Source organism: Stegostoma tigrinum, chromosome 37 (assembly GCF_030684315.1).
Source record: "Stegostoma tigrinum isolate sSteTig4 chromosome 37, sSteTig4.hap1, whole genome shotgun sequence".
Lineage (NCBI taxonomy): Eukaryota > Metazoa > Chordata > Chondrichthyes > Orectolobiformes > Stegostomatidae > Stegostoma > Stegostoma tigrinum.
In genome coordinates, this window is record NC_081390.1 from 1,567,390 (window position 1) to 1,589,793 (window position 22,404).

The following is a 22,404-nucleotide window of genomic DNA, read 5'->3' on the forward strand; positions in this document are numbered from 1 at the left end:
TATACAATCAGAGTCACAGAGCATGGGAACAAGACTCTTTGGTCTAAACAGTCCATGCCGAACACAATCCCAAACTGTACCAATCCCACCTGCCAGTTTCTGACTCTCATCCCTCCAAACATTTCCTTTTCATGCACTTATCCAATTGTCTTTTAAATGATTTAATGGTACCCTTATCCACCACTTCCTCAAAAAGTTCATTCCACATGTGAACTACCCTTTATGTAAAAGATCTGCCCCTCATGTCTTTAAAATCTTTCTCCTCTCAGCTTGAAAATATGCCCATAGTCTTGAAACCCCACCCCCACCATCCTACGGAAAAGATAGCCACCATTAACTCCATCTATACCCCTCATTATTTTATAAACTTCTATCGAGTCACCACTCAACCTATAATGCTACAGAGAGAAAAAAAAAGTCCTAACTTGTCCAGCACTTCTTTTATAACTCAAACCTTCCATACCCAGCAACAACCTGATAAATCTCTTCTGAACCCTCTCCAGCTTAACAATATCCTATAACTGGGCAACGAGAGTGGACACCGTATTCCACTTTAAAATATAAATCTGTCCTGCACAACGTCAACATGACTTCCCAACTCCTATACTTAAAAGGACTGGGCAATGAAGGCAAGTCTGCTGCTAAAACCCCTCATCCCATTTTATCACTCTTCAACCGATTCAACATATTTCCATATTTTAACATAGATAAACTTGTTCATTCAGTGCTCTACTATCCATGTCCTGACTCACACCAAATCAAATCTTGCTCAAACGTTACCCCTACGTTTTCTGAACTACAATGGCTTCTGATTAAGGTATGTTCAATTTCCAAGGTTCTAACTTATGGCATCATTCCACCTTTTCTCTACACCCGACTGCAGCCCCCAAACCCTCAGGTACTTGCACTTTTCTAATGCTGGCCTTTTGAACATTTTTAGTTTAAATTACTTCATTTGCTTAGAGCATATGTTGTAGATACCCATCCAAATGCCTTTTAAATGCTGTAATTGCAGCTATCCTGACCTCTTCCTTTGGCAGCTCGTTCCACACGTGCAACACTCTGAAAAAGTTATGCCTCAGGTGCCTTTTAAATCTTTCTCCTCTCACCTTAAACCTATGCAATCTAATCTTGGACTCCTCTACCACAGAAGACAAGACCTCGACTATTTGTCCTATCCTTGAAACAGAATTTGAATATCCTTCTGCTTTCAGTCTTCACTGACAGAATGCTGGGTTACTGATTTAATTCTTGCAACATTTTAGAAGTTTAGAACACTGGTTAAATTGCATGCTAGCTTTTCACAGGCTCAGTTTTTTTCATTTCCAGACATTTTATTTTGTCTTCATAATAGACTTGGCAGTATTGTACAGTACAGTACTTGGCAGATATTTGATTCTTCCTCCTCAAACATTTCCTTTTAGCAATGTACTGTGGGTATTGCAGGGTGAAAGACATGTCATCAATATGCTAAACAAATGGTAACAAACAAAAGCAGGACCTGACAATAGCGACCTTTCCTTAAAACTATAATTCACTTTAACCAGATGCTCACTAAATAATCTACTACAGGTAAGAAAGCTAATTAAGAACCAATTCCTACAGTATGAAAAAGCTAGGAGAAGCAAGCAGTATCTCTTCCCCTTGCTTGCCCAACTCTACTAAATTTAAAGTTGCACTGGGGTGCTGAGTTTATTGATATTTTCCAATCAACGAGTTTGGAGATGTTACTATGCGTCCCTGGAACAGGTGGGACTTGAACCTGATTTTAAGTACTAAATTTCAGTTAAATATGAAGTATAAACAAACTAATTTATTAGAAGAATGAAGATTTACCTTGCCCAATTCTCGACAGTCTATTCAAAGCTGCAAATCAGACAAGTTTGTGTTTTAGAAGAGTAAAACTGGTTAAGGGAGAGACTGAGCAGAGAAGAATTTAAGTTCCATTGTTTTGTGTTCCTCAGAACAAATCTATTTAAGTTTCATACAGCAAATCTTCATCTGGACCCGGTAACAACGCAAGACTGAGACAGAATCATAGAACAACAAACATCACCATTAAGCCAACAAGTGGAAAGGATTATTTATATCAGGTAGCACTTTTTATGTAACATTTTGCAGTTTTCAGACTGGCTTCATTTTATTCTCTCTAAAGTATTAATCATATACAACAGACCAGTGAATGTGAAGTGAGTGCTGGATAAGTTGAGCATTTGGAGAGGCAATGACAGATTAAGGATAATCAGCATGGCTTTGTGCTTGGGAAATTGCACCTCAAGCCTGACTCAGTTTTTTTGAGGATGTGATCAAGCTGTTTCACGAGGGCAGAGCGATAGATGTTGTCTGCATGAACTTCAGCAAGGCCTTTGACAAGGTTCCACATGGAAAACTGGCTAGCAAATTTAGATCACGTGGGATTCAAGGAGAGTTTGCCAACAGCATACAAAAATCAGCTTGACCTTAAGAGACGGAGGGTGGTGGTGGAAGGTTGTTTGTCGGCTGGGGCCCGTGGCCAGTGGTGTTCTGCAGGGATTGATGTTGTGTCCGCTGTTGTTTGACATTCGTATAAATCAATTTGAATGAAAATAAAGGAGGCATGGATACCAAGTTTGAGGATGACACCAAAATTGCTGGTATAGTAGACAGTGAAGGTTATCTAAGAGTTCAAAGCAATCTTGACCAACTGGGCCAGTGGGCTGAGAAGTGGCAGATGGAGTTTAACTTAAATAAATACGAGATGTCGGATTTTGCAAAGGCAAACAAGGGCAGGACTTAGAAAGTTAGTGGTAGGGCCTGAAGAGTATTGTCAAACAGAGACCTTAGGGTTCAGGTATATAGTTCCTTCAAAGTTGTGTCAAAGGTAGACAGGGTGGTAAAGGCAGCATTTGGCATTGCTCCAAACAGTGAGTATAGGTGTTGGGACAGGCCACTTTTGGAGTACTGTGTACAGTTCTGGTTGCCCTGCTATAGGAAGGATGTTATTAAATTATGAAGTGTAAGAAGTGATTGGACTGAAGGCCACGTGGATCCTGTTGATAATGAGATCCTTGACTGAGGTTGTTAACCTGGGCCAATCAGGGAGTCCTGGCTAACGTATGAACAGGAGATTCAGAAACTATCTTCATTCTAGGGACAGGCTCTGAGGTGGCTGGTTAGAACCTATGTACTCAGCTCATGGAAATAAAGGGTGACTTTGGGACTGGAGACTGGCTTCTGCGCAGTTATTTCAGCGTGCAAAAGAGATTTACAAGTACAATACTGGGACTGGAGGGTTTGAATTATGAGGAGAGGCTGGATAGGTAGGGACCTTTTTCTCCTTGAAGTATAAGAAGTTAAGGGTTGACCTTATAAGAAGTTTATAAAATCAGAGAGGCATAGATAAGGTGAATAACAGATGTCTTTTTCCTAGGGTAGGGGAGTTCAAAACAAGACGGCATAATTCTAAGGTGGTGAGGGGAGATTGGATTGGATTGAATTGAATTAGTTTTTTCATCACATGTACCCAAATGAGTGAAATGTTTAGTCACCACATGACAACACCATCTCAGGCCAGTCATGATTTTAAAAGCCACTATAAAGGTCACTCCTCAGCTTCCAACACTCCAGAGAAAATAGCCCCAGCCTATTCAGTGTTTCCCTGTAGTTAAAAACCCTCCGGCCCTGGCGACATCCTTGTAAATCTTTTCTGAACTCTTTCAAGTTTCACAGCATCCTTCCTATAGAAGGGAGACCAGAACTACACGGAATACTGCAAAAGTGGCCTAACCAATGTCCTGTACAACCGCAACATGACCTCCCAACTCATATACTAAACGTACTGGTATGCTTGCCTTTATGGGCCAAATGTCTTCTCCACTATCCTATCTACCTGCGACTCCACTTTCAAGGAACTATGAACCTGCACGCCAAGGTCTCTGTTCAGCAACACTCACCAGGAACTTATCAATAATTGTACAAGTCCTGCCCTGATTTGCCTTTCCAAAATGCAGCACCTCATTTATCGAAATTAAAATCCAACCACCACTCCTTAGCCCACTGGCCTGATCAAGGTCTTGCTGTACTCTGAGGTAACCTTCTTTGCTAATAATGCTCCAATTTTGGTGTCACCTGCAAACTTATTAACCACACCTCCTAAGTTCACATCCAAATCAGTTATCTAAATGACAAAAAGCAGTGGACCCAAAACTGATCCTTGTGGCACTCCGCTGGTCATAGGAGTCCAGACTGAAATGTAACCCCCCACTACCACCGCCCTGTTTTCTACCTTTGATCCAGTTCTGTATCCACAGGCTCTAAACTTGCTAAGCAGTCTACCATGAAGAACCTTGTCGAACACCTTTCTGAAGTCCATCTAGATGACTCTGCCCTCATCAATGCCTTTCACTGCTTCTTCAAAAAACTCAAGTTAGTGAGACATGACTTCCCACTCACAAAGCCATGTTGACTATCCATAATCAGTCCTTGCCTTTCCAAATATATGTAAATCTTGTCCCTCAGGATTCTCTCCAACAACGTGTAACCCACCGACGTCAGGCTCACTGGCCTAGTCCTTGGCTTTTCCTTACTACCTTTCTTAAATAGTGGCATCATGCTAACCAACCTCCAAGTCTTCTGGCACCTCAGTTGTGGCTATCGATGATACAAGTATCTCAGCAAGGTGCTCAGCAATCTCTTCACTCGCTTCACACAGGGTTCTAGGGTATGCTTGATCAAGTCCCGGGGTTTTATCTAACTTAATGTATTTTAAGACGTCCTGCACCACGTCTTTCTCTATAATATGGATTTTTAAAAAAATGTCGCTATTTGTTTCTCCATGTTCTAAATCTTCCGTAAACTTCTCCATGGTAAATGCTGATGGAAAATACTCGTTTAGGTTCTCACCATACTCCTGCATTTCCACACTTAGTCAGTCTTGCAGGGGCCCTATACTCTCAGTTACCCTATTTGATAAAGCTATTTTTTTCCCTTTTTGGGGCGGCACGGTGGCTCACTGGTTAGCACTGCAGTCTCACAGCACCGGGGACCTGGGTTCAATTCCAACCTCGGACGACTGTGCAGAGTTTGCACATTCTCCCCATGTCTGCGTGGGCTTCCTCCAGGTGCTCTGGTTTCGTCCCACAGACCAAAGATGTGCAGGCTAGGTAGATTAGCCATGCTAAATTGCCTATAGTGTTCAGGGGTGTGTGGGTTATAGGGTTGGGTCTGGGTGGGTTGATCCAAGGGGCGGTGTGGACTTGTTGGGCCAAAGGGCCTGTTTCCACACTGTAGGGAATCTTAAAAAAAAAGTATACTCCTACTGCTTTTACATTCTCCTAGGGATTCACTTGATCCCTGTAGTCGATACCTGACATATGCTTCCTTCTTTTTCTTGATCAAAACCCTCAACTTTTCTCATTATCCAGCATTCCCTACTTCTACCAGCCTTACCCTTCACCCCAACAGGAAGGCACTGTCTCCAGACTCTTGTTATCTCATTTTTGAATACTTCCTGTTTTCCAGCTGTCCCTTTACCTGCAAATATCTGCTCCCAATCAACTTTAGAAAACTCTATTGTATTGATGGCTGATTTTGTTTCGTCAGCAACTTGAGCAATACAGACCACATCTGGGCCAAGTTTGTTCAGTATCCAAATAATCGAAGTGCTGATTAAAAAAAAAACTTTTCTGAAGGGTCTAGGCCTGAAACGACAGCCTTCTTGCTTGTCTGATGCTGCTTGGCCTGCTCTACACCTTATAATCTTTACTTTCAGGGCCAGCTTTTTCAATATTCTCCCTTGAGCCATCCGGTTGCAGTGGCTGCAGTGTTATTGTTCACTCTGCACCAGATTTGCACGTCGGCCTTGATCTTTTCAATCTTGCACGTTGGAAACTCATTCTGAAGCAGCAGCATACTAGACTCAATGTTAATTTTGTTCCTCTCCTCACATATGCTGGCCAGTTTCTGTAACATTCTCACTGTTTGTTATAGGAAACTCAGCTTCTCTGTTCTGGATTATACTGAACACTTTCTCTGCCTGAGAATGTATTTCTCTCAAGAGACCATGAAGTTAGAGACTGATTTTCACCAGTAAGGGAATTGAGGGTTGGGGGATGGGGAGGAGGCGGCAAGAAAGTGGAGTTGATGATTATCTTACCTAATCAGATAATCTCATTAAATGGTGGTGCAATTGATGAGTTGAATGGTCTGCTTCCGTTCCTGCATCTTAAGGATCACTGCATCATGTCAACCATTTACAAGCTTCAAAGGGCAAGATTTTGACAGTCTTCTCTAAGTCAGTGGAAGTCCAACTGTGCTGAGCAGTTATCACCCAAGCTCCCTTTAATGTGTCTCCTTTCAGCATTGGTTGTTGCATTTCATTTTCCTTTACGTTGCTGTTTAACAATTCTGTTTGCATTTAAAATGGGACACTGCTCGTAAGCAACTTGTTCGCTGCTTCAGTAATTCATTTGATTGCCTGAGCTGTGAAGTTAGCTATGCAGTGATGTTAGTTGTCATTTCCTTTTTCCTGCATTACAGTAAGATCTCATCATCATCACTGGCGGTCCCTTCCAGACGACGACTCTGTTCCACTCAGGGCGAATCCGTAGGTGGCCATTCAGTCTGATGCAGCTTCTGCAGGCTCTGTGACACTTACTGCAGAAGGTGGGTGCGGAAAGGGGTGGGTGGGGCACTGGTACGGAAGCGCGCTTCTTTTGTTGTTTTCACCTGGCTTCTGCTTTACCGCGGTGGCAAGTATAGAGGTGCTCACTGCCTTCCTGGATGGCCGTCCTCCACTTTGGACAGACTCGGGCCTGTGATTCCCAGGTGTCTGTGGGATCTGTCCTGATTTCATTAGCTTTTTGGTGTGCCGAGGGCTGTACAATCACAGTGTCCTTCCCATGTTAATTCTGAATGTTGTGTCTCTGGATTTTTTTTAAAAACCAGGAGATGGTCATACTACATAGGAGGGGCTCTTTTGATTTAATCAGTGGTCAGGGCTAAGGAAGTGTGGCTGCAGGTGAGGCAGTTAATGGGACCCAAATGGCAACAACTGGGGGAACCCCAGCAATTATTCAACAGGTTTGACACTATTTTGGGCTATTTGGATGTGAGTGGGGGACTGCAGGGAGGACGAGATACCCAACTATGGCACAGTGGTACAGGAACGCATTTCAGTGAGTTTTGCAAAAAGGAACATTATAGTGTTAGGGGAAGATAGTGTAGTGAAGCGGACTGATACTGTTTCCTGCAGAGAAGAGCAAGAATCCAGAAAATTGTGTTGCTTGCTTTGGTCCAGGATTTGGGATGCACGTAAAAATAAAACTGAAAGAACTATGGATGCTGTAAATCAGGAACTGCTGGAAAAGCTCAGCAGGTCTGGCAACATCTGTGAAGGAAAAATTAAAGTTAAAGTTAACGTTTCGGGTCTGGTGACCCTCCCTCAGTTCTGAGAAAAGAATGAATGGAAAGAATGCAAATAACCAGCTAAGCTAATACAATGTAATGGTTTATTCCAAGAGGAATTGAATGCCAGAGTATGGAGGTTACATTTCAGTTATACAAGGCATTGTTGAGATCACAACTGGAATACTATTCACAGTAGTGGTCACCACATTTACAGAACAAATGTTAATGCATTGGTAGCAGTTCAGACAAAGTTTACTAGACTAGTAACTGGAATGAGCAAATTAGACAGCTAGACCTGTATCCTCTACAGTTTAGTAGTCAGATGTGAATTAATTGAAATAATTAAGATCACAAGAAAACTTGACTTGGGTGCATGTTGAAAACATGGATTCTCTTATGGGACAATCCAGAACTAGAGGTTATAGCTTAACCACAAGAGGTAACCATTTAAAACAAAACAAATGTGAGAAAACAACTTTCCTGAAGGTTGACTGTCTTTGAAATTCCCTTCCTCAAAAGGCAGCAGATGCAGAATCCTTAAATATATCTACAGAAGTAGAAGATAGATTCTCGATTACCATGCAAACAAAACAGTGTTAGGTATATGCAGGAACATAAAATTGAAGTTAAAATCAGATCAGCCCTGCTCTTTTTGAATGATGGAGCAGGCTCACAGGGTTCAAGAGTAGTTGCCTACTCTTGTAGCTTATTTGTATGTTCACATCTATCCCTCATGTAGGAGTTTGATAACTAAGAGCCACTGTTGTTCTCATGAAGAGCTGTGTCTTGAGTTCCTGCACTCCATATGCTGTAGGTAGACCCACAATGTCGTTGGGAAAGGAATTCCAGAATTTTGACTAAACAACAATGAAGAAACAGTGATATGTTTTGAATCAGGTGACTTGTTCCTGTTTCGGGTCATTCACTGTATAACTGTACAGAACCACTGGTTACTCATAGCCAGGGTCACTCATGATGTAACTGTCCAGAATCAATATCTATTCCAGGTAAGGATCGTTCACCATGTCACTATACCTACTGTACTAAATCAATCATTAAACTACCCACATCATATAATCTAGGAGGCACCTGTCCAGTGGAATTCTGCAATGTTGCTCACCAGTATGTCGATGAAGTATATATGCTGTTGGTCTATGTAAACCTAGGATTGGAGAGTGGAAGGAATCACAAAATAGACGTCATATCGGGAACACTCGGTGAGTCAGTATTATAGTTGTGCTTTGCATATTGTTGAGGGCCAGTGTTTGTGTAAGGTTCGGGCTCAGTCTGCTTAAACACATACAACATGATGATAACGTTGCTACTGAGCAGACACATTGGAACTGTGATATATCAAAACTAACAAAGCCCTGGCTGAAATCAGGAGAGGAATGTGAACTTACTTTCCCGATAAGGTATTCAGGAATGGCAAGGAAGGAAAGAAAGGTGGGAGACTTTGGCATTTTCTGTAGAAGAAATCGTTACAGCACTGGTAGATCACACACTCCAGCATATAGGCAGAATATATTGGTTATAACTAAGAAATAATAGAGGAGCCATTTCACTTCTGGGTAATGGCCACTGTACTGGAAAAGAGACAAGAACAGCAAATCTGCAGGAAATTACAAGAAGATTAGAGAAGTGAGGATGAAGGAATTTCATTATATTAATAGGACAGTTATAACAGAAGGAAAATAACTCTGCAAATGTAAGGTAAAGCACTTTGGCAAGAGGAACACAGGTTAAAATGAAGGCAAAGTCACCATAACTTTAGCAGACAATAGGGCTGCTCTCTATTTAGAAAAAGTTACTACACATTTCAAGGAACTAGTTTCCATCAATAGATAAACAGTTTATTAACTACCACTGTACCAGTTAAAAATCTATTCCCACCACCCCCCCACCCACTTAACTCCACTTTGAAACATGTATATAGATAGATCCAAGAAATTGTTATTATGTACGAAGTAAAAGACTGGGAAAGCATTTAAGTGGTGCCTGTCCACAGGGTTTGCCAAGATGATCCTTTTGTCGAACAGAATGCTCCTTCTCAATCTTCCTTCTCTGATTACATTACTTATTTGCAAGAGGCACAGGGTGACTGATTCATATTTACAAAATTCTTTAATGCATTCATGAACAGCTTACAGCCACTGACGAGGGAAAATAAACGGGCTATCTTTGGGTTTGAGATTATTTTTTTTAAAATCGCAGAGCAAAAACAGTTTTCTTCCTCTTCCAGAGTTCAAATAATTTCTGAACATTCACACGCTGAACTATTCGGCTATCTGGGAGTCAATGACAAGTTTGCTATTGATGACTGGCCCACAGGCCTATCAGCTATCAGATACTTTGATACATAAAACATTCCTTGGCTCCAGCTAATCTGCAACTGACCTTCCCTCACTGCTCAAACAAGCCGTTGTGTAAATGGCATTTACCAATTAATGCCAGGAAACCTGTTTTTTAAAAATCTTTCAACAATCCTTGGCTTTTAAACCAGTTCATTCAATTTCAGCACACAATCAAAATTATAGAAAAATAAACAGAAGCTTCACAGTTTAACAATAAATTACACCATTTAAATCAAGGGGCTAGAATAAGTATTTTCTCTCAAAGGATTGAGCATTTCTGGAATTTCCTTCCCTGAAAGCAGAGTGAATATTTCGAATATATTGTATATAGATAGATTTTTGATAAGTCAGGTAGAACTTTTATTTGGGCAAACAGAAACGTGAAGTGATCAAATTAGCTAAGAACTTACTAAATGGTGGAACAGTCTTAAGAGACCGAATGGCCTACTCAAGTTCCGAATTCAGACCAACTCTAAACTTTTGACTTTCAATCTTTGGCACCTGTACTATGAGCCTCAGTCCTATGTCATGACAAATAAAAAATGCTCATCTCCCTCTCACATTTCAAAACAAATTATCATCAGTTCACAAGCACATGTCAATACTGGGGAAAACGCTTGCCAGTGGAGCAGTTCCACATCACAAAATGTACAGGTCAGATGCTGCTTCAATAATCCTCTACACTGATTAACTAGTACTTAAAATTAATAGTCATCCACACCAGACTTCTAATTTGCTGTCAAGTTTCTTGGGTGTTCTAATCACAGAGATTCATTTCTACTTGAAAATTTGAACTCAATGGAATATAAATGGCAATTTCCCTGTGCAACCTTGCACTGTTAAGATTTACACAAAGTTGATTAAATGGCAAGAAATAGGTTTTGAAAATACATACTGACCCTTAACATCACTGCAGCTTTATCACAGTTTTGTATTTCCAGTAACATGTTTTGTCCCGTTGTTTCTCCAAATTCCACTTGTACAAAAGTTTACTTGTCTTACCTATTGTTGACTACAAGTCTTCTATTGAAAAGAGTAAAGGCGCTGATGGGTATCCAACATTATTTCAATAAAATGATTTAAAAATATTAGATAATTTCTGGGTCAGAGGCATTATCTGAGACACAGGAGACCTATCTGCATTAGAACACCATTCTTTGTTAACAGTACCAGATATAAACACTAGGAAAAATCCTGAACTGTGAAAGCAGAGCAGTCTCTTCTAGCGGCTCCAGCTATGCTGAACTTCACTGTATCCAAAGCAGAAAGGCTTGCCTCAAAACTAAATGGTATACAGGTTTAAAAGCAGTGGGATAAGCTAATGAGGCTGCTGAAACAGCAAAAGGGATCCTCAAGCAGGGAATACAAAAGCAAGAAAGTGTAACACTTCTTTGCCTCTCTCTCTCTCTCTCTCTCTCTCTCTCTCTCTCTCTCCCCCCTGCTTGAAGATACATCGTATATAAAAAAACCCCTTTGGTGAAGACATTAGTCACATGCTGTTATATCCCAAATGGCTCAGCCTCTGATTTTGCTTGATAATGTGTCTTGGGGCATTTTGACAGTATAAAGGTGTTTTATAAATACAAGTTGTTCTTGTAAACTTCTGTAAATCACTGCTTATGCTTCATAGTTAAGTGCACAAATCTGGACATCATTCAATTGTGAGGGTGCGTTGTAAATATACCTCAATTGTATCAGTGATGAGGGATTTTAGTTAATCAAAGGGATAGAGAAGCAGAATTCGCTCTCATTATAGCAGAAAAGAAATTTAACTGAGGTGTTCAAAGTTGTCAAATGTTAGGAGGTTTATTTCAGCAGCAAAAAGATTGCAACGCAGTGGGCACACTGGTCCGTAACAGAAGAACAAGTACAAAAATTAGGAGTAACGATTTTACACAGTGAGTTGTTGTGATATGAATTGCACTGTCTAAAACAGTGGCAGAAATAGATCCATTCATAACTTTCAAAAATGAGCCTGAGCGTCCATTTGAAAAAGAAAATAATTCTGATATGGAGCAAACCACAAGAGCGTTGGAATTAATTTGATAGTTCTTTCAGGTCCTTAAATTGAATTCTTTCAGACAATTCCCAGAACGTGTGTAAGGTGGTGATGAAGCAGAACTAACAGTCTACAGAAACCGAGGCTAATGTTGAGGACATGGGGTCAAATTCTACCATGGCTGATGACGAAATTACCACGTAAACATTGTGGATTGTTGTAAAACCTATATGGTTCGCTAATTTTCTAGTTAGGAAAGACATCATGTTTCCTTCACCTGGCCTACTTTTGGCATTAGATCTTCGATAATACGGCTGATTCTTAACTGCCCTCTGAAACAGCCTTGCCATCCGCTGAGTTGTCAAAACTGTTAGAAGGTCTAAAGAAAGGAATGAAAATCTCACAGACCACTGCACTGACCTTGGTCCTGTTAATCCTGTGAAGTCTCCCTTTCTCACACCTGAGAGCTTGCCCAAAAATTCGGAGTTGTCTGACAGATTAGTCATGCAACAGCGTGGCAGTCATACTCACTGAATCATACCTGACAATGTCCTAGACACCACCACTTCTGGTTTTCATCTGTCCCATCTGCACCAGAGGTGTTGGCTCAATGGTTTATAGTCAGTAGGATGGGACTCAACATTGACTCAGGACTCCACAAATTCTCTCAGCATCAGGTCAAACATAGACAAGGCAACATCCTGCTGAGTATAAGCTACTCTGTGATCCTTCACTCAACAAGTCGGCAAAAACATTTGACCTTGTCCCCACTAATTTACCTATTGCTGACGTGCCTGTCCATATGGTCAGAATGCAGAGACAAAGTCATATTGTGGATGTCCTACATTGTGCTGTGTGGCACTGACACAGCATTAAATGGCACAGACTTTGAACAGATCTACCAACACAGAACACCACATTCATGAGGCACAGTGCACCATCAACAATAAAACTATTTTTAACCACATTTTACAGTCTCACGGCTCAGCATATCCCCACAATCTACTATTAGCACCAAGCCAGGAGTTCAACCCCAGTTCAATGAAGAGCACATCAAAGGTATCTAAAATTGAGGCAATAACTTGGTAAAGCTATAACAAGACTACCTGCATGCCAAACAGCAGACGCAACACGCAATAAACATGGCATATTAGGTCCAGCCGTCCTGTCACATCCTGTCATCAATGGTGGTGGAGAATTAAACAATTCACTGGCGGTGGAGGCTTGAAAAATATCCCATTCTCAATGTTGGGATCAATGAACTTGAAGTCAATGCTTGATTAATTGCCATCTTGAATTTTGCATTTAACAGAATTAAGGCTGTGGACTGACTTTCTAATTCACCATTGTCACATCACAGTCAAAAGAAGCCCATCTAAACCTCCAGCTCTGTAATATTTTAAACAGAAAGAAACATAGTGAATAAAATTAAAAGGGAAAATTCTGTTGTTTCCAATGGACTAGTTTAAATATCCTGCTCCATACCCTTGTTCAATTTTAGAAATTATTTATTCTATAAACAGGGTTTCTTGCATTCCACCTCTCCTTAAAACAGTTGCACTCTACTCAAGTCACACATTTTACTTACACCAATCTCCAAAAAAAATGAAATCCACCTGAATTAAAATGCAGATTAAAAGCAACCCTCTGTTCTAAGTAATAGGTCACTGGATTATTTCCAAGTCAAACGTGATTTCTCTCATTTCTTGCCCCCCTCTGTATAATTCAAACTGAAACTGCAACAAAGCACTCAGGGAGCTGGTAGAAGTGTTTTCCTGAAGACAATGTTCAACCAAGGCTTATCAGCTGTTCAAGAGGTTCAAATTGGTTTTTAAATTTTCACACTCGTACCAAAAGCAGGACATTTTTTGAATCAACATTCTTTCCGCAATCATCTCCATCATAAATAGCGCAGCTACTTGAAATCTGAAAAAACAGAAAAGGTCTTGTATCATGATTCCCCCACTCTAATCACCTCACATTTTTCATTTTAACTTATTTAAAAAAGAGATGGTTTTCACAGTTCTCTTCTCTTGTTCTATTTTCTCATTGAAGCTCTTCATTGTAATATCTTCCACTCAAGTGAGTTATATCTGGAGCACTTGCTTTTATGTTTGAGATATGCTGTTTGATCTGCCCAGATTTAACATAAGTAGACACCAACTGATGACAAATTATTTGCAGGACTTCTTGTGTTCAAAATGATAATGCTGTATCTACCTACACAAAACTGATAAATATTTAAACATTTGGGACACAATAAGATCTTTCCCAAGTGTGAGTTTTGTATTCTCTCTTTTTTGTCAGACTTTCAAAGTGTTTCAAATCTCTTCCGAAATTAAGGTTCACTTAATATTTTCCCACTGTGGTTTTCTTCAGTCCAGGATCGCAAATTATGAAACTCTCTTGCCCAACTTTGCCCAGAAGAAATTCCTGATTTAACCTGGTCTTTTCAGCACATTTCAGTTACAGTCCTAAACTATGCAGATGTTAGCTCAGCTAGCTCAAAAAATACTCCCTCTTTTCCACATTCCATCAATTTATTTATGCTGAACTTGACATCATTTACATAGAACATTACAGCACAGTACAGGCCCTTCGGCCCTCGATGTTGTGCCGACCTGTCATACCAATCTGAAGCCCATCTAACCTACACTATTCCAAGTACGTCCATATGCTTGTCCAATGATAACTTAAATGTACTTAAAGTTGGCGAATCTACTACCGTTGCAGGCAAAGCGTTCCATTCCCTTACTACTCTCTGAGTAAAGAAACTACCTCTGACATCTGTCCTATATCTTTCACCCCTCACTTTAAAGCTATGCCCCCTCGTGCTCGCTGTCACCATCCTAGGACAAAGGCTCTCCCTATCTAACCCTCTGATTGTTTTATATGTCTCAATTAAGTCACCTCTCAACCTTCTTCTCTCTAATGAAAACAGCATCAAGTCCCTCAGCCTTTCCTTGTAAGACCTTCCCTCCATACCAGGCAACATCCTAGTAAATCTCCTACGCACCCTTTCCAAAGCTTCCACATCCTTCTTATAATGCAGTGACCAGAACTGTACGCAATGCTCCAAGTGCGGCCGCACCAGAGTTTTGACCAGCTGCAGCATAACCTCTTGGTTCCGGAACTCGATCCCTCTATTAATAAAAGCTAAAACACTGTATGCCTTCTTAACAGCCCTGTCAATCTGGGTGGCAACTTAAGGATCTGTGTACATGGACACCAAGATCTCTCTGCTCATCAACACTACCCAGAATCTTACCATTAGCCCTGTACTTTGCCTTCCGGTTACTCCTACCAAAGTGCATCACCTCACACTTGTCTGCATTAAACTCCATTTGCCACCTCTCAGCCCAGCTCTGCAGCTTATCTATGTCCCTCTGCAACCTACAGCATCCTTCGTCACTATCCACAACTCCACTGGCCTTAGTGTCATCTGCAAATTTACTAACCCATCCTTCTACGCCCTCATCCAGGTCATTTAGAAAAATGACAAACAGCACAAATGACAAAATGACGAAATGACAAATGGACCCAACACCGACCCTTGTAGTACACCACTAGTAACTGGTCTCCAGGATGAACATTTCCCATCAACTACCACCCTCTGTCTTCTTTCAGCAAGCCAATTTCTGATCCAAACTGCGATATCTCCCACAATTCCATTCCTCCACATTTTATACAATAGCCTACTGTGGGGAACCTTAACGAACGCCTTGCTGAAATCCATATACGCCACATCAACTGGTTTAGACCATAAGACCATAAGACCATAAGACATAGGAGTGGAAGTAAGGCCATTCGGCCCATCAAGTCCACTCTGCCATTTAAATCATGGCTGATGGGCATTTCAACACCACTTCCCTGCACTCTCCCAGTAGCCGGTGATTCCTTTTCAGATCAAGAATTTGTCGATCTCTGCCTTGAAGGCATCCAACGTCCCTGCCTCCACTGCACTCTGCGGCAATGAATTCCACAAGCCCACCACTCTCTGGCTGAAAAAATGTCATCTCATTTCAGTTTTAAATTTACCGCCTCTAATTTTAAGGCTGCGCCCATGGGTCCTAGTCTCCCCGCCTAACAGAAACAACTTCCTAGCATCCTAGCGTCCATTCACTAGGTTTACTCTCATCTACCTGTTTGGTCATCTTCTCAAAGAACTCAATAAAGGTTTGTGAGGCACGAGCTACCCTTCACAAAACCGTGCTGACTATCCCTAATCAATTTATTCTTTTCTAGGTGATTATAAATCCTCTCTCTTATAACCTTTTCCAACACTTTACCAACAACTGAGGTAAGGCTCACTGGTCTATAATCACCAGGGTTGTCTCTACTCCCCTTCTTGAACAGGGGAACCACATTTGCTATCCTCCAGTCATCTGGCACTAATCTTGTAGACAATGACGAGTTAAAGATCAATGCCAAAGGCTTGGCAATCTCCTCCCTGGCTTCCCAGAGGATCCGAGGATAAATCCCATCCGGCCCAGGGGACTTATCTATCTTCACCTTCTGAAGGATTTCTAATACCTCTTCCTTGTGAACCTCAATCCCACCTAGTCTAGTAGCCTGTATCTCAGTATTCTCCTCGACAACATTGTCGTTTTCTAGAGCGAATACTGTCGAAAAATATTCATTTAGTGCTTCCCCTATCTCCTCTGACTCCACAAACAACTTCCCACCACTATCCTTGATTGACCCTAACCTTACTTTCATCATTCTTTTATTCCTTAAATACCTATAGAAAGCCTTAGGGTTTACCATGATTCTATCCGCCAACAACTTCTCATGTCTCCTCCTGGCTCTTCTGAGCTCTCTCTTTAGGTCTTTCCTGGCTACCTCGTAGCCCTCAAGTGCCCTAACTGAGCCTTCACGTCTCATCCTAACATAAACCTTCTTCTTCCTCTTGACCAGAGATTCCACTTCCTTCGTAAACCACGGCTCCCGCGCTCTACAGCTTCCTCCCTGCCTGACAGGTACGTACTTATCTAGGACACACAGGAGCTTTTCCTTGAATAGGCTCCACATTTCTAATGTGCCCATCCCCTGCCATTTCCTTCCCCATCCTATGCTCCCTAAATCTTGCCTAATCTCATCGTAATTGCCTTTCCCCCAGCTATAACTCTTGCCCAGTGGTATACACCTATCCCTTTCCATCACTAAAGTAAACATGACAGAATTGTGATCGCTATCACCAAAGTGCTCACCTACTTCCAAATCTAACACCTGGCCGGGCTCATTACCCAGTACCAAATCTAATGTGGCTTCGCCCCTTGTTGGCCTATCTACATACTGTGTCAGGAAGCCCTCCTGCACACTCTGGACAAAAACTGACCCATCTATAGTACTCGAACTATAGTGTCCCCAGTCAATATTTGGAAAGTTGAAGACCCCCATGACAACTACCCTGTCTCTCTCTCACTCCTATCGAGAATCATCTTTACTATCGTTTCCTCTACATCTCTGGAACTATTCGGAGGCCTATAGAAAACTCCCAACAGGGTGACCTCTCCTTTCCTGGAGAGTTTCTCACCTCAGCCGGCGAGTCCCCAAACATCCTTTCTGCAACTGTAATACTGTCCTTGACCAACAATGCCACACCTCCCCGCCTTTTACTATCTTCTCTGTTCTTACTGAAACATCTAAATCCCGGAACCTGCAACAACCATTCCTGTCCCTGCTCTATCCCGGTCTCCGAAATGGCCACAACATCGAAGTCCCAGGTACTAACCCATGCTGCAAGTTCACCCACCTTATTCCGGAAGCTCCATGCGTTGAAGTAGACACTTCAAACCAAGTGTCTTGCTTGCCGGAGCCATCTTGCGTCCCTGAAACTTTATTTCGGATCTCCCTACTTTCAACTTTTTCTACAATTTTGGTTCCGATCCCCCTGCTGAATTAGTTTAAACCCACCCAAATAACCTTAGCAAACGTCCCCCCCAGGATATCGGTACCCCTCTGGTTCAGGTGAAGACCATCCTGCTTGCAGAGGTCCCATGTACCCCAGAAAGAGCCCCAATTACCCAAGAATCCAAAACCCTCCTTCCTGCACCATCCCTGTAGCCATGTGTTCAACTCCTCTCTCTCCCCCTATTCCTCGCCTCACTAGCGCGTGGCACGGGCAACAAACCAGAGACAACAACTCTGTTCGTCCTAGCTCTCAGCTTCCATCCTCGCTCCCTGAATTTCTGTCTTAAATCCCCAACTCTCTTCCTACCTATGTCGTTGGTGCCAATGTGGACCATGACTTGGGGCTGCTCCCCCTCCCGCTTAAGGATCCCAAAAACACGATCAGAGACATCACGCACCCTGGCACCTGGAAGGCAACACACCAACCGTGAGTCTCTCTCGTCCCCACAGAACCTCCTATCTGTCCCCCTAACAATGGAGTCCCCAAAGACTACTGCTCTGCTCCTCATCCCTGTCCCCTTCTGAGCAGCAGGGGCAGACTCTGTGCCAGAGACCTGTGCCCCACTGCTTTCCCCGGTAAGTCCCCCCCCCCCCCCAACAGTATCCAAAACGGTATACTTATTGTTGAGGGGAATGGCCATAGGGATCCCCGCACTGCCTGCCGGTTCCCTTTCCGTCCCTTGACCGTAACCCATCTGCCTTTTTATTGTACCTGAGGTAACTACCTCCCTGTAACTCCTCTCAATAACCCCCTCTGCCTTCCAATTTACCTCGACTACAAACTAACATTCTGCAATACACTATACAGCTATTACAATGTTTATTGCTCTGCTTTTTAGGTGAGCAAAAGACCTTCTTATAATCACCCACCCAGCACCTCTACTAAACAGTGGCTGGTTCAAAATAAATTGCTTCTAAACATATAATTTGCAAGACGAAATGTAACAATTTATCGAATACCTTCAATGTAAACAGAACAGGAATGACAAGTAAACAGACATTTCAAGGTTTTGCATGCATTATCAATTGGGTGCGCACCACTGGTGTACACCTCTGATAGTTCATAAGTACCAGCTCAGTCTAGCTCTAGATCTGTCGTGCTGTTTTATTTTATTAGCAAGCAGTTCTAAGCTCTGGTACAAAAACCAAGAGCTAAATAGTGAAATAACATTTACCAATATATTCCACCATAATTACATCAGAATCATTCTACACACAATAAAAACATCAAATAGACCAGGACTGGGTAATTATCATTAGTTCCCTGAGTTACTGCTGTGAGAATGTAACCTTCCCTGAAATACTTTCATAAAAAAGATTAGATAAAAGTACAATTTTGAAATAAAACCAGACATCTAGCGAACACTGAGCAGCCCAGCCATGAAATTCCCCTTGATCCAACATAGTTTTCAGCATTATATTTTTACTTGTAATCAAGTGATCATATGCTCAACAACTTGAGTTATCTCTACCACTTCTTACAGAATATAATAACATACAATAGTGTACAGTATAGTTTCCAAAGAATCCCAAGACCACACCACAATTAGTTTCCAACTTCAGGTTTCAACAAATCAGACTTTCTACTCAGTTAGTGTTCTGGAATACAGCGGACCGGCCTGATCCAGGTACTGGATCACAACTGTAACAGGAGGGTGAACGTGGCTCCACGTTTGCACAATTAGGCATATTATCAAGTTTTAAGCTCAACCCAAATGGATGAATAGCAAGTTTTCCGTTAGCTGGTTGAAAAGTTTCTATTTAGAATGCCTTTGGGAAACTATCAATCCAGTTTCCTGTGGATATAGGTCTACAGAAAAATTCACACCTCAGTACTAAATCAGCAATCTCACTTGGCCACAGGACTGATTTGGATATAAAACAATATTGCAATGAGGCAAAGAGATAACACTGAGGTTTGGATGAAACAGAAGGGAACAGTACTCTTGCAGTTACTTGACCTGACAGAGCGTAATGGCAATAGCGAGTGCCAAAATAGATGTTCCACCCTCTTTTGCTAGTGTCACTTCGTAAGAGGATAAAGTACACAAAATAGTTTATGTTATTATCAATATTTCACATCCTGTGATTTTAAACAACAGAATAAAAAGGTATTAACTGCAAAAGATTTGTCTTGTACACCAAAGCTTAACTTACCGGAAGTTTTACAGACTATTAACACTGGATAATGGTTAATTTGGAATAGTGACTTATATTGAGATGTGGATAGTATAACCACATATTTCCATGGCAGGACAGTTTCTGCGCATTGTTTCTTTACTTCAGATCAGAATGCTAAATTGACTGTCCACTATTCACCATCCATCTTTCAGGTCTGATGCTAACTCATTTTTTTAAGGCCTGCAAGTTTTACAGTAGCACTCACAGACTTGCAGATATTTTTGCAACAGAGGTTTAAACAAATGATGACTAAAATAATCATCTGCGAGAAACACAAACATTAACAAAACTTTATCCTCCCCAAACATCTCAACAGGAAACACTGTATAGGAATAAAGATTCAGAGCAGGGATTAATCTCCCTGTTTCTAACCCACAAGGAAACTTCATGGTCCATAATGCCTAGAAGATCCTTCCTATATTACAGGACCTTTCCACCAGAAGCCACATTACAACTTTCATCTCCAAGGCAATGCTTGCTCATACCTTTGGGCCTGTCAAGCCTGGCCACGAATGCTCAGATTGTATTCCCTTACAAAGAGAAAGAGTATTCATGGAGTTACTTCAAATGCCATCACGACAAGCACAAAAGCAACTAACAAAAATAAATGTTTGGTTACTTGCAGATGTCACAAACAATTTGAATACGATTCCATTCGATTTGAAGCACCAAACGGAGCGATGACAGTCAACCAAACACACCAAAAAGTCAATAATTTCACTCTTTATAATATTTGTAGTTGGAACAAGGAAATTAAAAGGCTGTTTCTACAAGTAACATCACTGCCTCACTCAGTTAAAGCACGATCTCAAAGCACTCGGAATCTAAGCCACAACCACACAACACAGATCCTTGCCACTGCCATACCCGGCACGGGCCACGCTCGTTATCACACGCGAGGCCCAGGCCGCAGGCCAAGTCTGGCAGGGGAACGACAGACAGCGGTGCAAGGTCAGCGCCGGGAAGCGGAATCCACCAACGAGGGCCCAGGCACCCGATCTCAACTCCAGCCCGAAGGCTGATCGAGACTTCGGCCACAGCGTCACGGGATCCGGAAAAAGCGCCCTCGGCCGTCACCAGCACCACAACCAGTCATCATCAGGACCCGCACCAACAGGGAGCCACGGGCCCTCACCCGGATCCGGGAGGCTAGCCTGCCGGTATTTTCCGCTCACCGTGTGATCGTGTTCATCGGCTCGGGCCCTCAGGATGCTGTTGCTGAGGCCGACACAGGCCAACAGAAGGAATCTGCAAGGGGCCATGTCGCGTAGGCTCTAATTCTGAGCGCCGCTACCGCCGGGTGCTCGCCACACTCACAGGCCTCCGCTCCGGCCCGGCCCCGCCTCGCCTCGCACTACTCGGCCTGAGGAGGCGCGCGCCACCAGCCCGCCGCTCCGGCAGCGCCACGTCATCCGCGGCTCCACGGAGCACGCTATAGCGCCGGGAGGGGGCGGCGTGTAACTGCGGTGAAGCATGTGGGCGGGGCACATGAATCAGTGGACGGGGCACATGGTTCAGTGGGCGGGGAAACATGGTTCAGTGGGCGGGGTACATGCGGATTGGTCGCGCCGTCTCTTAGGGCGGGGCTAGCAGCCTAAGGGGAGAGGTTGGTAGACTAAGGGGCGTGGCCACACCGCGGCGCGGGCGAATGGCAGCTGCGGCAAGGCGGAACTAACCTTCACGGGCGGGGCAAGCTTCAAAAGACGTGACCAAGGTCTGGGACAAGACGAACACGATTGGGTCTTCCAGTTCGGGGGTTGGGCCAGAAGCCTGTTGGGCCAGGCGATCAGCACCCAAGGGGCGGGGAAATCGGTTCAAGGGCGGGGCTATTATCAGTAGGCGGGACTATGGTGGATCATGGGCGAGGCCAGAAGCCTGGGGGCTGTGATACCAGCCGGGGGCGGGGCTAGTGGTGCAGTTCGGTGGGTCAGGGTCTGCAACATCAAGGTGACGTTGACTTTGGACATGCAGCAAAAAAATCAGCCTGGTGCTTGGGATGACCAAGTGTGGGGCTGGATGAACACAGCAGGCCAAGCAGCATCTCAGGAGCACAGAAGCTGGCGTTTCAGGCCTAGACCCTTCATCAGAGACGGGGATGGGGTGAGGGTTCTGGAATAAATAGGGAGAGAGGGGGAGGCGGACCGAAGATGGAGAGAAAAGAAGATAGGTGGAGACAGTATAGGTGGGGAGGTAGGGACGGGATAGGTCAGTTCAGGGAAGACGGACAGGTCAAGGAGGTGGGATGAGGTTAGTAGGTAGGAGATGGAGGTGCGGCTTGGGGTGGGAGGAAGGGATGGGTGAGAGGAAGAACAGGTTAGGGAGGCAGAGACAGGCTGGACTGGTTTTGGGATGCAGCGGGGGAAGGGGAGATTTTGAAGCTTGTGAAATCCACATTGATACCATTGGGCTGCAGGGTTCCCAAGCGGAATATGAGTTGCTGTTCTTGCAACCTTCGGGTGGCATCATTGTGGCACTGCAGGAGGCCCATGATGGACATGTCGTCTGAGGAATGGGAGGAGGAGTTAAAATGGTTCGCGACTGGGAGGTGCAAGTTGTTTGTTGCGAACTGAG

The 22,404-nt window shown here is 43.0% G+C and overlaps 1 protein-coding gene across 1 annotated transcript in view; it reads right to left on the minus strand.

Annotated features, from left to right (window-relative positions):
* tm9sf3 (transmembrane 9 superfamily member 3) overlaps positions 1-21,272 on the minus strand; it is a 114,895-nt gene extending 93,623 nt beyond the window's left edge. Inside the window, exon 1 of the mRNA XM_048563575.1 lies at positions 21,009-21,272. Coding sequence (XP_048419532.1) covers positions 21,009-21,095 — 87 coding nt within the window. The 5' untranslated portion in view covers positions 21,096-21,272. The remainder of the gene's footprint in view (positions 1-21,008) is intronic.
* Positions 21,273-22,404: the final 1,132 nt, after the last annotated feature.